The 13,474-nt window shown below is 36.4% G+C and overlaps 1 protein-coding gene across 34 annotated transcripts in view; it reads right to left on the bottom strand.

Annotated features, from left to right (window-relative positions):
• Positions 1 to 13,474, bottom strand: part of LOC131362111 (alpha-2,8-sialyltransferase 8F-like) — a 28,242-nt gene that overhangs the window by 10,797 nt on the left and 3,971 nt on the right. For 2 of the 34 annotated variants that reach the window (XM_058404159.1, XM_058403884.1), the window contains exons 2-20: positions 13,324 to 13,359; positions 12,936 to 12,977; positions 12,470 to 12,592; positions 12,254 to 12,307; positions 11,871 to 11,924; positions 6,608 to 6,661; positions 6,244 to 6,297; positions 5,657 to 5,710; positions 4,920 to 4,973; positions 4,491 to 4,544; positions 4,124 to 4,177; positions 3,534 to 3,587; positions 2,797 to 2,850; positions 2,368 to 2,421; positions 2,000 to 2,053; positions 1,332 to 1,385; positions 1,127 to 1,207; positions 340 to 481; positions 140 to 252 (exon numbers count right to left, since the gene is read on the bottom strand). In XM_058404159.1, the coding sequence (XP_058260142.1) occupies positions 140 to 252; positions 340 to 481; positions 1,127 to 1,207; positions 1,332 to 1,385; positions 2,000 to 2,053; positions 2,368 to 2,421; positions 2,797 to 2,850; positions 3,534 to 3,587; positions 4,124 to 4,177; positions 4,491 to 4,544; positions 4,920 to 4,973; positions 5,657 to 5,710; positions 6,244 to 6,297; positions 6,608 to 6,661; positions 11,871 to 11,924; positions 12,254 to 12,307; positions 12,470 to 12,592; positions 12,936 to 12,977; positions 13,324 to 13,359 (1,239 nt within the window). The other 32 variants (XM_058403919.1, XM_058403946.1, XM_058403936.1 and 29 more) reach the window with 32 other exon arrangements.

Here is a 13,474-nt window from a genome sequence, read left to right as displayed (position 1 = left end):
GGGAGGAGATTGAGCTCATGGGAGATATTTGTTTTTGGCATGTAATTTAGATTATATATTCAATTTCATTTGCTGATTTTTGCTGTGTAGATACTCTGCATAATTAGGTTTTTACACAAATGACTTGAAATAGTCAGACCTGATGACATATGAGGCAGAGTTGATTAGTTTTCCACAGCTGCTGTTGGCTAAAATTCCTCCGTTGCCTACAACAGCACACGAGTCCCATGGGGCATTTTTAAAGGGGCTCTCCTAAACGCATGCACACACACAAACATTGTACAAGCAATCACATACTGCTCATACACATTTTTTTAGCATATGTCTATGATACAATACCTTGGGAAATACATTATACAGGTCTAGTTTCACCGCCACTATTTTTTTGTCTGCATCAAATGTAATATTTGTCCCCACAGGTGAGTTCGTCTGTGTAACCACTGCTTTGGAAATGGCATTACAACTGCTGGTGAGCAAGGACCTGGAAAATAAAACACTTCTCTATTACTAACATTTACAACCTAACATTTAAATAGATCTGAAGTTTGAAGAAGGGGTGGGGGGAAAAAAACCTTTGGTACTTTAATAAAATATTATTTTGTTGTATTTAAACTAGTTAATGTTGAACATGAGTCAAAAGTGCCGCTCACAAGTCCGGATAAAATGTTTCAGGAAGGGCTGTAAAAAAAAAAAAAAAACCTGTGCCAAATCAAATATGCGGACCAGATGATCCAGAACAGGAAGCAGATGAAAGAATAAGAACAACGATATTGAACATGAGCCACGTCTATCACCGACAATCTCACAGAGACACAATGAAGATTTTATAGGGAAAAGTGACGTAACCTCAAAAACATTTTTCTTTTGATAATTTGAGTACATCTGAAAGAAGCACATTTTATTTAACCAGTTGCATGAACGACACTTTATGTTGTTGTCATACCAAGCTGCTTATCCAGTTTTCCATGTGGACAGTAAAAGAACTTAACTGAACTGAAATATTTCTGCCTGGATATTTTACATTTGAGTATGATTTTGACAAATAAGTGGAATTTTTCCCACCCAGATATTAGCACCTACGCTTTTTTAAAATCCTTATTGTGTTGTGACCTGTGTGTTAAGTTACCTGAAGGACTTAAAGTTCTCCTCCTGCTTTGTCCAATTGTTAGTATATTTTGATATTAGTTTTTCAATAGTGGCAATTTCCCTGGAAGACAAGCCCCAAACACACACACACACACACACACAATAAGCAAATAGTAACAAGTGACAGACTAAATACTGCCATTATTTTGCCTGTAATGTTTCTGTGAACAGCGTTGTATTCTCACTTGCTCTTTGCGGGATTTTGTTGAACTTTGTCTGGATTGCTGGCAGCTGCATCACTGTGAGGAGACAGATACAGAATCACTGGATTCACTCTCTTCATTTCTGGCAGCAGCATAAATGTTGAAATAATAACTTACTATCTAAAACTCTCGACTTATTACGACTTAAGTTTTCGCTCATTGTTAAAATTCTGATCAAATATGATTAGAACTAAAACTCTTATGTAGAATTTTTAAATGCCAAAACCTTTTAAGGAAATCTCTATTCCTGGTGTCCTGTTGAACAGCTTTTAACTATACACAAGTACACTAGATTAAGATAAGACAATTACTGCCTGTATTTTCCTGTTATCATCTGTCAATCTTAATAACATCTCTCTCTCTTTCTCTCTGCTTTCTCACAATAAGAAAGCAGTGACAAGTGACAGTAGGTTAAAATTTCTCAAATATCCAGTTCACATTGTTGTTGAGAGAAGGATGCTGTCAAACTTCCATTCAATCCTGGACAACCCTTCTCAACCTCTCTCTCTCTCTCACAATAAGAAAACAGTGACAAGTGACAGTAGGTAAGAATACTGATTATACATTAACTCCCTCTGTATAACTCCGTCTAAAATATGACATATTGGGCTTTTAGTGTAATGTTTCTGTGAACAGTGTTGTATTCTCACTTGCTCTTTGCAGGATTTTGTTTAACTTTGTCTGGCTCGCTGGCAGCTACATCACTGTGAGGAGACAGATACAGAATCACTTGAAGTGATCTCTAATGTTTCTCAGTTCAATAAACATTTAAAACATGTTTAAATAACCACAACAGGATTAGATTAGATTGAGATTCTTGCAAAAAAAAAAACTTTATTAAACATTATTAAAAAATAAATATTTAATAATAACCATTTCTCAGTTCACATTACACTAATTCTTTTCTCTCTTTTTTCCTATTTAAAATTTTAGAGAATTGAAAGTCACATGAACTGGGTGTATTTTTGTGCATCAGCAGTAATGTGTAATGTTTCTGTGAACAGTGTTGTATTCTCACTTGCTCTTTGCAGGATTTTGTTTAACTTTGTCTGGATCGCTGGCAGCTGCATCACTGTGAGGAGACAGATACAGAATCAATTGATGATATGCCAAAACTATAAATCTCATCAACAGGACTTTTTACTGCTTGCTGACAAAGGTTAAAACCACCGAAGCGTAGTGGAAACCGTCACTTTAAAACCAATAGTTCGAACGTCTGCAATTTTTCAGAATTCAAAATTCAGCACAGTCAAAATTTCAGTATTTAGTAAAACAATGCTTTGGTGTGTGATGGGCAATTACAGTATTCTGCAGTAATCTTCTGTTTTACATAAAAACACACACACACACAATATAAGAAAACAGTACGCTAAAATACTGATTATTAACTCCCTCTGTGTAAGAGCAGTAATGTGTAATGTTTCTGTGAACAGCGTTGTATTCTCACTTGCTCTTTGCGGGATTTTGTTGAACTTTGTCTGGATTGCTGGCAGCTGCTTCACTGTGAGGAGACAGATACAGAATCACTGGATTCACTCTCTTCATTTCTGGCAGCAGCATAAATGTTGAAATAATAACTTACTATCTAAAACTCTCGACTTATTAAAACTTAAGTTTTCGCTCATTGTTAAAATTCTTATCAAATATGCATATATGACTTATGTAGAATTTTTAGATTTGCCTAAATGGCAAAACATTTTAAGGAAATTTCTATTCCTTCTATACTTTAAGGTAAAAGGTATCCTTCTGCACAGCTTTTAACTAAACACAAGTACACTAGATTAAGATAAGACTTTTACTGCCTGTATTTCTTAATAACCTCTCTCTCTCTCTCTCTCTCTCTCTCTCACTGCTTTCTCACAATAAGAAAGCAGTGACAAGTGACAGTAGGTTAAAATTTCTCAAATATCCAGTTCACATTGTTGTTAAGAGAAGGATGCTGTCAAACCTCCATTCAATCCTGGACAACCCTTCTCAACCTCTTTCTCGCTCGCTCTCGCTCTCTCACAATAAGAAAGGAGTGACAAGTGACAGTAGGTTAAAAATACTTACACTAACTTCCTCTGTATAGCTCAGTCTAAAATTCAGACATATGACACGGATACCAAGTTTGGGCTTTTAGTGTAGCTTCCTGTGTAACAGCAGTAATGTGTAATGTTTCTGTGAACAGTGTTGTATTCTCACGTGCTCTTTGCAGGATTTTGTTTAACTTTGTCTGGCTCGCTGGCAGCTACATCACTGTGAGGAGACAGATACAGAATCACCTGACATGATTTCTAATGTTTCTCAGTTCAATAAACATTTAAAACATGTTTAAATAACCACAACAGGATTAGATCAGACAGATTCTTGCAAAAAAAAAAAAAAATTCTCAATTCAGTAAATATTTAATAATAACCATTTCTCAGTTCACATTATACTAATTCTTTTCTTTTCTATTTAAAAGTTCAGAGTTTAGTCACATGAACTGGGTGTTTTCTGTGCAGCAGGAGACCACGTGACTTAACCTCCTAAGACTTGAGCTTGCATTTTAGATTCCTTCTACCTATTTGGGGTTATGAGGAACCAATAAATATAATAACCAGATATTATCTTTGAACATGAAGCCACTTCTTTTGTGTACAACAGGTTCCAGTTACAAAGAATTAAGTATTATGGTGCACACAACCAAAAATGTGATGTCCACGCATGTGGATGCCAGGTTGTAGGAGGTTAATAATAAATGCCAACAGCAGTAATGTGTAATGTTTCTGTGAACAGTGTTGTATTCTCACTTGCTCTTTGCAGGATTTTGTTTAACTTTGTCTGGCTCGCTGGCAGCTACATCACTGTGAGGAGACAGATACAGAATCACTTGAAGTGATCTCTAATGTTTCTCAGTTCAATAAACATTTAAAACATGTTTAAATAACCACAACAGGATTAGATTAGATTGAGATTCTTGCAAAAAAAAAACTTTATTAAACATTATTAAAAAATAAATATTTAATAATAACCATTTCTCAGTTCACATTACACTAATTCTTTTCTCTTTTTTTTCCTATTTAAAATTTTAGAGAATTGAAAGTCACATGAACTGGGTGTATTTTTGTGCATCAGCAGTAATGTGTAATGTTTCTGTGAACAGTGTTGTATTCTCACTTGCTCTTTGCAGGATTTTGTTTAACTTTGTCTGGATCGCTGGCAGCTGCATCACTGTGAGGAGACAGATACAGAATCAATTGATGATATGCCAAAACTATAAATCTCATCAACAGGACTTTTTACTGCTTGCTGACAAAGGTTAAAACCACCGAAGCGTAGTGGAAACCGTCACTTTAAAACCAATAGTTCGAACGTCTGCAATTTTTCAGAATTCAAAATTCAGCACAGTCAAAATTTCAGTATTTAGTAAAACAATGCTTTGGTGTGTGATGGGCAATTACAGTATTCTGCAGTAATCTTCTGTTTTACATAAAAACACACACACACACAATATAAGAAAACAGTACGCTAAAATACTGATTATTAACTCCCTCTGTGTAAGAGCAGTAATGTGTAATGTTTCTGTGAACAGCGTTGTATTCTCACTTGCTCTTTGCGGGATTTTGTTGAACTTTGTCTGGATTGCTGGCAGCTGCTTCACTGTGAGGAGACAGATACAGAATCACTGGATTCACTCTCCATTTCTGGCAGCAGCATAAATGTTGAAATAATAACTTACTATCTAAAACTCTCGACTTATTAAAACTTAAGTTTTCGCTCATTGTTAAAATTCTTATCAAATATGCATATATGACTTATGTAGAATTTTTAGATTTGCCTGAATGGCAAAACATTTTAAGGAAATTTCTATTCCTTCTATACTTTAAGGTAAAAGGTATCCTTCTGCACAGCTTTTAACTAAACACAAGTACACTAGATTAAGATAAGACTTTTACTGCCTGTATTTCTTAATAACCTCTCTCTCTCTCTCTCTCTCTCTCTCTCTCACTGCTTTCTCACAATAAGAAAGCAGTGACAAGTGACAGTAGGTTAAAATTTCTCAAATATCCAGTTCACATTGTTGTTAAGAGAAGGATGCTGTCAAACCTCCATTCAATCCTGGACAACCCTTCTCAACCTCTTTCTCGCTCGCTCTCGCTCTCTCACAATAAGAAAGCAGTGACAAGTGACAGTAGGTTCAAAATACTTACACTAACTTCCTCTGTATAGCTCAGTCTAAAATTCAGACATATGACACGGATACCAAGTTTGGGCTTTTAGTGTAGCTTCCTGTGTAACAGCAGTAATGTGTAATGTTTCTGTGAACAGTGTTGTATTCTCACGTGCTCTTTGCAGGATTTTGTTTAACTTTGTCTGGCTCGCTGGCAGCTACATCACTGTGAGGAGACAGATACAGAATCACCTGACATGATTTCTAATGTTTCTCAGTTCAATAAACATTTAAAACATGTTTAAATGACCACAACAGGATTAGATCAGACAGATTCTTGCAAAAAAAAAAAATTCTCAATTCAGTAAATATTTAATAATAACCATTTCTCAGTTCACATTATACTAATTCTTTTCTTTTCTATTTAAAAGTTCAGAGTTTAGTCACATGAACTGGGTGTTTTCTGTGCAGCAGGAGACCACGTGACTTAACCTCCTAAGACTTGAGCTTGCATTTTAGATTCCTTCTACCTATTTGGGGTTATGAGGAACCAATAAATATAATAACCAGATATTATCTTTGAACATGAAGCCACTTCTTTTGTGTACAACAGGTTCCAGTTACAAAGAATTAAGTATTATGGTGCACACAACCAAAAATGTGATGTCCACGCATGTGGATGCCAGGTTGTAGGAGGTTAATAATAAATGCCAACAGCAGTAATGTGTAATGTTTCTGTGAACAGTGTTGTATTCTCACTTGCTCTTTGCAGGATTTTGTTTAACTTTGTCTGGCTCGCTGGCAGCTACATCACTGTGAGGAGACAGATACAGAATCACTTGAAGTGATCTCTAATGTTTCTCAGTTCAATAAACATTTAAAACATGTTTAAATAACCACAACAGGATTAGATTAGATTGAGATTCTTGCAAAAAAAAACTTTTAAACATTATTAAAAAATAAATATTTAATAATAACCATTTCTCAGTTCACATTACACTAATTCTTTTCTCTTTTTTTTCCTATTTAAAATTTTAGAGAATTGAAAGTCACATGAACTGGGTGTATTTTTGTGCATCAGCAGTAATGTGTAATGTTTCTGTGAACAGCGTTGTATTCTCACTTGCTCTTTGCAGGATGTTGTTCAACTTTGTCTGGCTCGCTGGCAGCTACATCACTGTGAGGAGACATACGGAATCATTTGATGATAGGCCAAAACTATAAATCTCATTAACAGGATTTTTTACTGCTTGCTGACAAAGGTTAAAACCACCGAAGCGTAGTGGAAACCGTCACTTTAAAACCAATAGTTTGAACGTGCAATTTTTATGTCAAAAAACGGTACCCGACTCCTCTGCAAGCTACTCTGTGAATAAAAACAACTTAAAGACAAGATTTCATCCACTGAAGCTTCATTTTTACTTCTCATCAATTATATGCTAAATGTTTTAATGGATTGAGAAATGTTTATAACGACTTTATTTTACTGGCATATGGAAGCCCATTTACATCAGTTAGAGGAAAGAAATTGTATAGAATTTGTTTCAGGCGTTTCTGAAAGTATAATTTCCACGGCAATAAGTCAGATTGTTCAGATACAGCTGAAACAAATGTTATGAAAGGTCCCCCCCCCCTCTAACTGGTGTAAATGGGCTTCTGTCTGACAATAAAAATCATTTCTAACATTTCTTATTTCATATTAAAACATTTAGCATACATTTTCCTATCCACTTTATACATATTCCTTGGTTAGTTTTTAAACACACACACACACACACACAATAAGAATGTAGTAACATGTGATAGACTAAATACTGGCATTATTTTGCCTGTATGTATGATTGTAATCCCATCTCTATTCTTTCTATACTTTCTTCTTACAACCCACATTCCAAAAATATTGGGACGTTTTATTAAAATTTGAATAAAATGAAAACTAAAACACTTTCAAATCGCATGAGTTAATATTTCATTCACAATAGAACTTAGACAACATAAATGTTTACACTTTTATCCACCAAATGAGCTCATTTCAAATTTGATGATCAAAAAAGTTGGCACGGGGGCAACAAAGGGCTGAAAAAGCAAGAGATTTTGAAAAGATTCAGCTGGGAGAATGTATAGCAACTATAGATGTTAATTGACATCAGGTCTGTAACACTGTAAGCTATAAAAAGGGATGTCTTGGAGAGGCAGAGTCTCTCAGAAGTAAAGATTGTGAAATACTTTAAAAACAACGTTCCTCAACGTCAAATTGCAAAGGCTTTGCAAATCTCATCTACAGTGCATAACATAATCAAAAGATTCCGAGAGTAACATTTCCGGAATTCGGTTTGTACACAAAGAATGGGAGTATTGAACTATAAAGTCTCTGTCTCTGTCTAACTCCGTATATGCAATGGTGGGCAAAGTACACCTCTCCTGTACTTCAAAATAACCAATGTGTTCTGGACATGCCTGTGTCCTGGGAATCAGCTTTGAACTAATGACAAGCGAGGATCTAAGCAGATTCACAGAGACTGGTCAAACATCAACAATAAAGGCTGAGCTACTGGGTTATTGGGTTGCTGTATAACACCAGTAAAATGAATATAGACTGCTGCTCAAGAGTTACTGATTATGTTAGCTTACTAAGTTGTAACTAGCCATGCACGACAATTTATCCACATGCACAATAAAATCTTTCATTCTTTAAGCTAACATTAGATTTCATATTAAAGAAAATGGCCATTATGATTATCACAGGACGTGCTCACCTCTACATGTTTTCTCAAATATTTATATTTATTTATTTATATTGTTATATTATAAATATAAATATTTATATTATACTAATAATTTCTCAAATATCCAGTTGTTGTTGAGAGAAGGATGCTGTCAAAATTCCATTCAATCCTGGACAACCCTTCTCATCCACTACACAGTGTGCTGGTTGACCAGAAGAGCACATTCAGCCAGAGACTGATCACCGATCACTGCCAAGTGTAGTACTGAGCGCTTTAGGTCATCTTTCATCCTTGTGGCAATCAAACTGTACAATTCCTCCCTTTTAGTGCTGAGACAGTTTCATGTGCAGTTTCAGGTGCAATAATCAATAATGAGTGCAATAGTAATTATGGGCCTTTCATGCACATTACAATTTCATCATTATCTTGCATGTACAATCAGTGCTTAATTTGAGCCGGATCCTACCTGATCCTGTTCTGGAAAATTGTCCAATTTTCGTGTTTTGTGTTCCCGGTATTTATTTTAATCGATCCGGTATTAACTTGTGCCTGGTGACCTGACAGCGTATGCGTATGTGTGTGAGCGCACGTGTGTGAATGAGTGAGTGAAACACACAGCGAGCAAGTCTGTATGCAGATACATGTTGAGGTTTAGCTATTGGTCCTCAACATATATTTTTGACCATCAGCTTTCTTAAGTGTACAGTGACTCTCATTGGTTGGTGATTATTATGGAATAAAAATCACTGTCAAAAATAACCGTGCGTAATTCAGAACGTTTGTGTGTGATTTTAATTTACTCGTGCGCAATTTAAAACTATTAGATGTAATTCTGTGTTTCGTCAGAGTTGGATTCCAAAATCTACGGCCACGACAGTTTACAGATACGAGATTGTGTGTGTTTGTTAGAGTGCAACTCCAAAATGTACGACTAGGACAGTTTTTTCAGGAACTGCTGGACAGTTACCTGCCAGGCCTGGAGGGGGGGCTGGCAGGTGACTCTATGGAGCCTGCTTTATTGTGTGTATCTTGTGCCACGCCTATCCTATTGTTCTCATTCCAGTGTTTAAGTTAGTCTTCCCCTGTCTCGTGTTTATGTTAATAAAGCAGCACTTAGTTGAATCCTGCCCATGGGTCTATCTCTACGGCGTGCCGGCGCACGCAGCACCACGGAGGTCCAGGTTCGAGCCCCGCACAGGGCGGGGGCGTCCGGATGTGAGAAGTTTACAGACAAATCGCTCGTTTTCACAACAGCTCTGTTACACGCAGGACATGAAAAATTACACCCCCGAAGTGGGGGGTATGGGAAAGGAGATACACATGGTTCTTATTTTAAAAATAGAGCTCTTGGGAAAAAGTTGACTTGCGTTATTTCGACTAGCTTGATTTGGAAATTTATCTTGGGTCAATAAAGTTCTTATTAATTTATTTGCAGGCTACAACTAATAAAATCTTGCCCATTTATTATTAAAGAAGGTAAATGAAGAGCTTCTGTTACACTGGCCACTGTATTACTGACCAATGGTATAAAGGCCTCTGGAATACAGTTCAATACCCTATTATATTGCTTGTAATCGCAATGAATATTATATTTTCCACAAAAAATACTGTGATCCCTGAGAGCTAATCTTACCTAATATAGAACAATATTCTATAATATAGAATATAAACATGTCCGAATTTGAAAAAATCTTTTGACAGTTTCTCGTGTGGTGCATGTCACAGAGCTGTTGTGAAAACTAGCGTTGTGTCTGTAAACTTGTCATAGTCGTACATTTTGGAGCTGTACTCTAACAAACACACAAAATCTCGTAGATGTTGGAATCCAATCCGAGTAAATTAAAATCACACACAAACGTTCTGAATTACGCACGATTATTTTTGACAGTGATTTTATTCCATAATTATTGTTTCGTGCGCAGTGAGCAGCGGAAAGAAAGAATATGGTTTATATGGTAGAAACGGTTTATTGGTCTACCTAAATAAAAATATTTTAAAAATATCAAAGAGACAATCAAACATATTTTCATTTTTTTAAATCCACGAGAAAAGCTGATGGTGTGCCTGATCAAGAGAGATCCCGAGAAGATGGAAGTGTACACCTGGATCAAGATAGAGGGAGACAGAAGCAAAGCGAGTTACACCAGTCAGAAATAACGGAGGTCGCAACCACGTCGTCGGTGACAGAAACTTCCACTGATCAGATTAATGATATTGAGCACAGTCGTACTAAATCGCATATGGTAGCAGAAAGCAAAGAGCCAGTCAGTATACAATTATCCTGCACAGGCTGAACAGATTGAAACAACTTCTACAGTATTTCGAACAGCTTACAAAGAGGCAAAACGCAATAGACCTGCCCATGGATTCGAGCACGAAATAGATTGCCAAGAGTTAAATGGCTTTGATATGGGGCGTGTCTTACATTCTAATGTAGCGTGCGTCAGTGTTCAGGAACACATCTCATCTGCAATGAGACGTAAATAGTTTGAAAAAATTCTGCAAAGTGACCCCAAAATTAGCCTTATTATTGACGAGGCTACAATTCCTCCCTTTTAGTGTTGGGGCATTTTCATGTGCAATTTCAGATGCAATCAATAATGAGTGCAAAAGTAATTATGGGCCTTTCATGCACATTACAATTTCACCATAATCTTTCATGTACAATATAACTTTACCATTATCACCTATTAAAATTATCACCAATTTACAATCCTTGTGTGCAATATTACAGTTCTAACCTTTTTTTTTGTATTTATTTATTCTATTTTACAGTTTATTTTTACTTGTTTCTATTTTTTTTCTTTTCAGGCTTCTCCTTGTATAGAGTCTTTCTTTCTTTCTTTCTTTTTTTCTTTCTTCCATTTCTATTAGAGGAATATGGCAAAGCAATTCTCCCCTGGGATTAATAACGTTCTTTGAATCTTGGAAGACGAAATCGTATGTTACTGAGGCGGCCACAGCAGATTATCTGAATATGAAAGACTCTTTCTTCTGTTCTACAACTTAAAGCCATGGGTGTGCGGGTGGCTGGATGGAGTCGGGGTTTACTTTCATCGTAGGCTACGGTATTTCAGGTTGTGACACTGCAATTTTACTCTACTGTGCCGTTTGTGTTCGCTGCATTTAATGAAACCAAAAAAGGTCAAAAATAATGCGTGTGCTGTACCTAGGTATGCTTGCTGTGCTGCAATTGGACAACCAGTAATGAAACATGCGGCATAATGTAGTGAAGTAGAAAGTACGATATGTTACTTCAAAATGTAGTGGAGTGAAAGTCTCAATTTATACTTAAGTTAAGTACAGATACTGGAAAAAGATACTTAAGTACACTAATGAATTACATTTACTTTGTTACCGCCCACCACTGGATATATGTCACTGACACTAATTTTGGACTTTTAGTGCAGCTTTCTGTGTAATAGTGTCAGGAACCACTGGGACAGTTCCATGTCAGACCACCCGAGGGGTTGCTTAATCACAGCCTGCTTTGGTGTTTGTGCCATGCCTGCCCCCCCCCCCTCAATCCCACCTGCTCACCTGTTTCTCACGCCCTGGTTTTCCAGGTTCACCTTATGTTTAGTTAACCTTGCTTACCTGCTGGGTTCCTGACAAATAGCAATTGGTGTGATGTTTCTGTGAACCGTGTTGCATTCTTACTTGCTCTTTGCAGGATTTTGTTGAACTTTGTCTGGATTGCTGGCAGCTGTATCACTGTAAGGAGACAGATACAGAAGTGATTTCTAATGTTAAGTTTAATTTCCACAGCCTTTTCAGATACAGCTGAAACAAATGTTATGCAAAGTTTTATTTTCCCTCTAACTAGTGTAAATGGGCTTCTATTTGCCAATAAAATAAAGCAATTTCTAACAGTTCTCATTTTATATTAAAATATTTAGCAAATATTTCCCTATCCACTTTATACATATTCCTTTGTTAGTTTTTAAACACAGACACACACAAAATAATAAAGTAGTAACAAGTGAAAGACTAAATACTGCCATTATTCTTTTTTGTTTCTGTGAACAGTGTTGTATTCTCACTTGCTCTTTGCAGGAATTTGAGAGACACTGGCTGGATTGCTGACAGCTGCATCACTGTGAGGAGACAGACACAGAATCACTTGTCCTGTTTTCATATGTCAATATTAGTCACACACTCCCACATGCACGCACGCAATAAAAAAAAAGCAGTGACAAGTGACAGTAGGTCAAAATGCAGCCATTACAACACAGTCTAAAAGTCAGATATATAAACACCTTTCTTGGACTTTTATGGTAGATTTCCGGGTAATAGCAACTGGTGTACTGTTTCTGTGAACCATGCTGTATTTTCTTGTTGTGTATTTTATAACTTCCTGTGGCTCGATGGCAGCCAAATTGCTGTGAAAAGAGACACAATCACCCGAGATGATTTCTCACATCAATAAACATTTTTTTTTTTTTAACATTTTTAAAAATAACCACAGCAGGAGTAGATTTGTGTGTGTGTGCGTGGGTTAGATTACATCTGGACTGGATCTTGATCAGTTAAAACTGTGTCATTTTTTCCCCCTTCATTTTCGGCAGCAGAAGTAGGTCAGAATATTGACTCATTATCTAAAACTTTACTTATTATCTCAAAAATTACTGCAAAGATTTCACTTCTCGTTAAAACTATATCCATGTTGATTTTTTTTTTCTTTTTCCAGATCCGATGTGCCCGTGAACTGTGTTGCATTCTCACTTGCTGCTCGTAGGATTTGGCGAAACTCTGAGAGAGACATCACTGTGAGGAGAGACAAAGAAAATCACTTGAAATCACTTCATCAGTAATGAAGCAAGGTTTGGTGCATGAGCCCTATCCTTTCAGCTGAAACTGACTACACTGTAACGTACTCTGTGAATAAAAACAACTTAAAGACAAGATTTATTCCTTTTCACTTATATTACAGTTTAATTGCCACAACAGTAAGTCAGACTTTTCAGATACAGCTGAAACAAATGTTAGGCAAAGTTTTTTTTCCTTCTACCAGCTATAAATGAGCTTCCATGTGCCAAAGAAAAATAAAAGTACATGACATAATGATTTTTTTTTAGATTTGATATGGCTGTGAACTGTGTTGCATTCTCACTTGCTTGCTGGATTTGGTTTAACTTCAGGTAGAACTCTGCGGGGAGACACAGAGAAAATCACTTGAAGTTTTTCCAGTAACCAAGAGCAACAGCTTCTGTTCACATCCGTCTCTTTTGTATTATGTTATAATCACCATTACTGATGCAAAC

The sequence above is a fragment of the Hemibagrus wyckioides genome, linkage group LG02 (assembly GCF_019097595.1).
Source record: "Hemibagrus wyckioides isolate EC202008001 linkage group LG02, SWU_Hwy_1.0, whole genome shotgun sequence".
NCBI lineage: Eukaryota > Metazoa > Chordata > Actinopteri > Siluriformes > Bagridae > Hemibagrus > Hemibagrus wyckioides.
The sequence above is the reverse complement of the archived record's forward strand: the minus strand, read 5'-3'. Positions and strand labels throughout refer to the sequence as shown.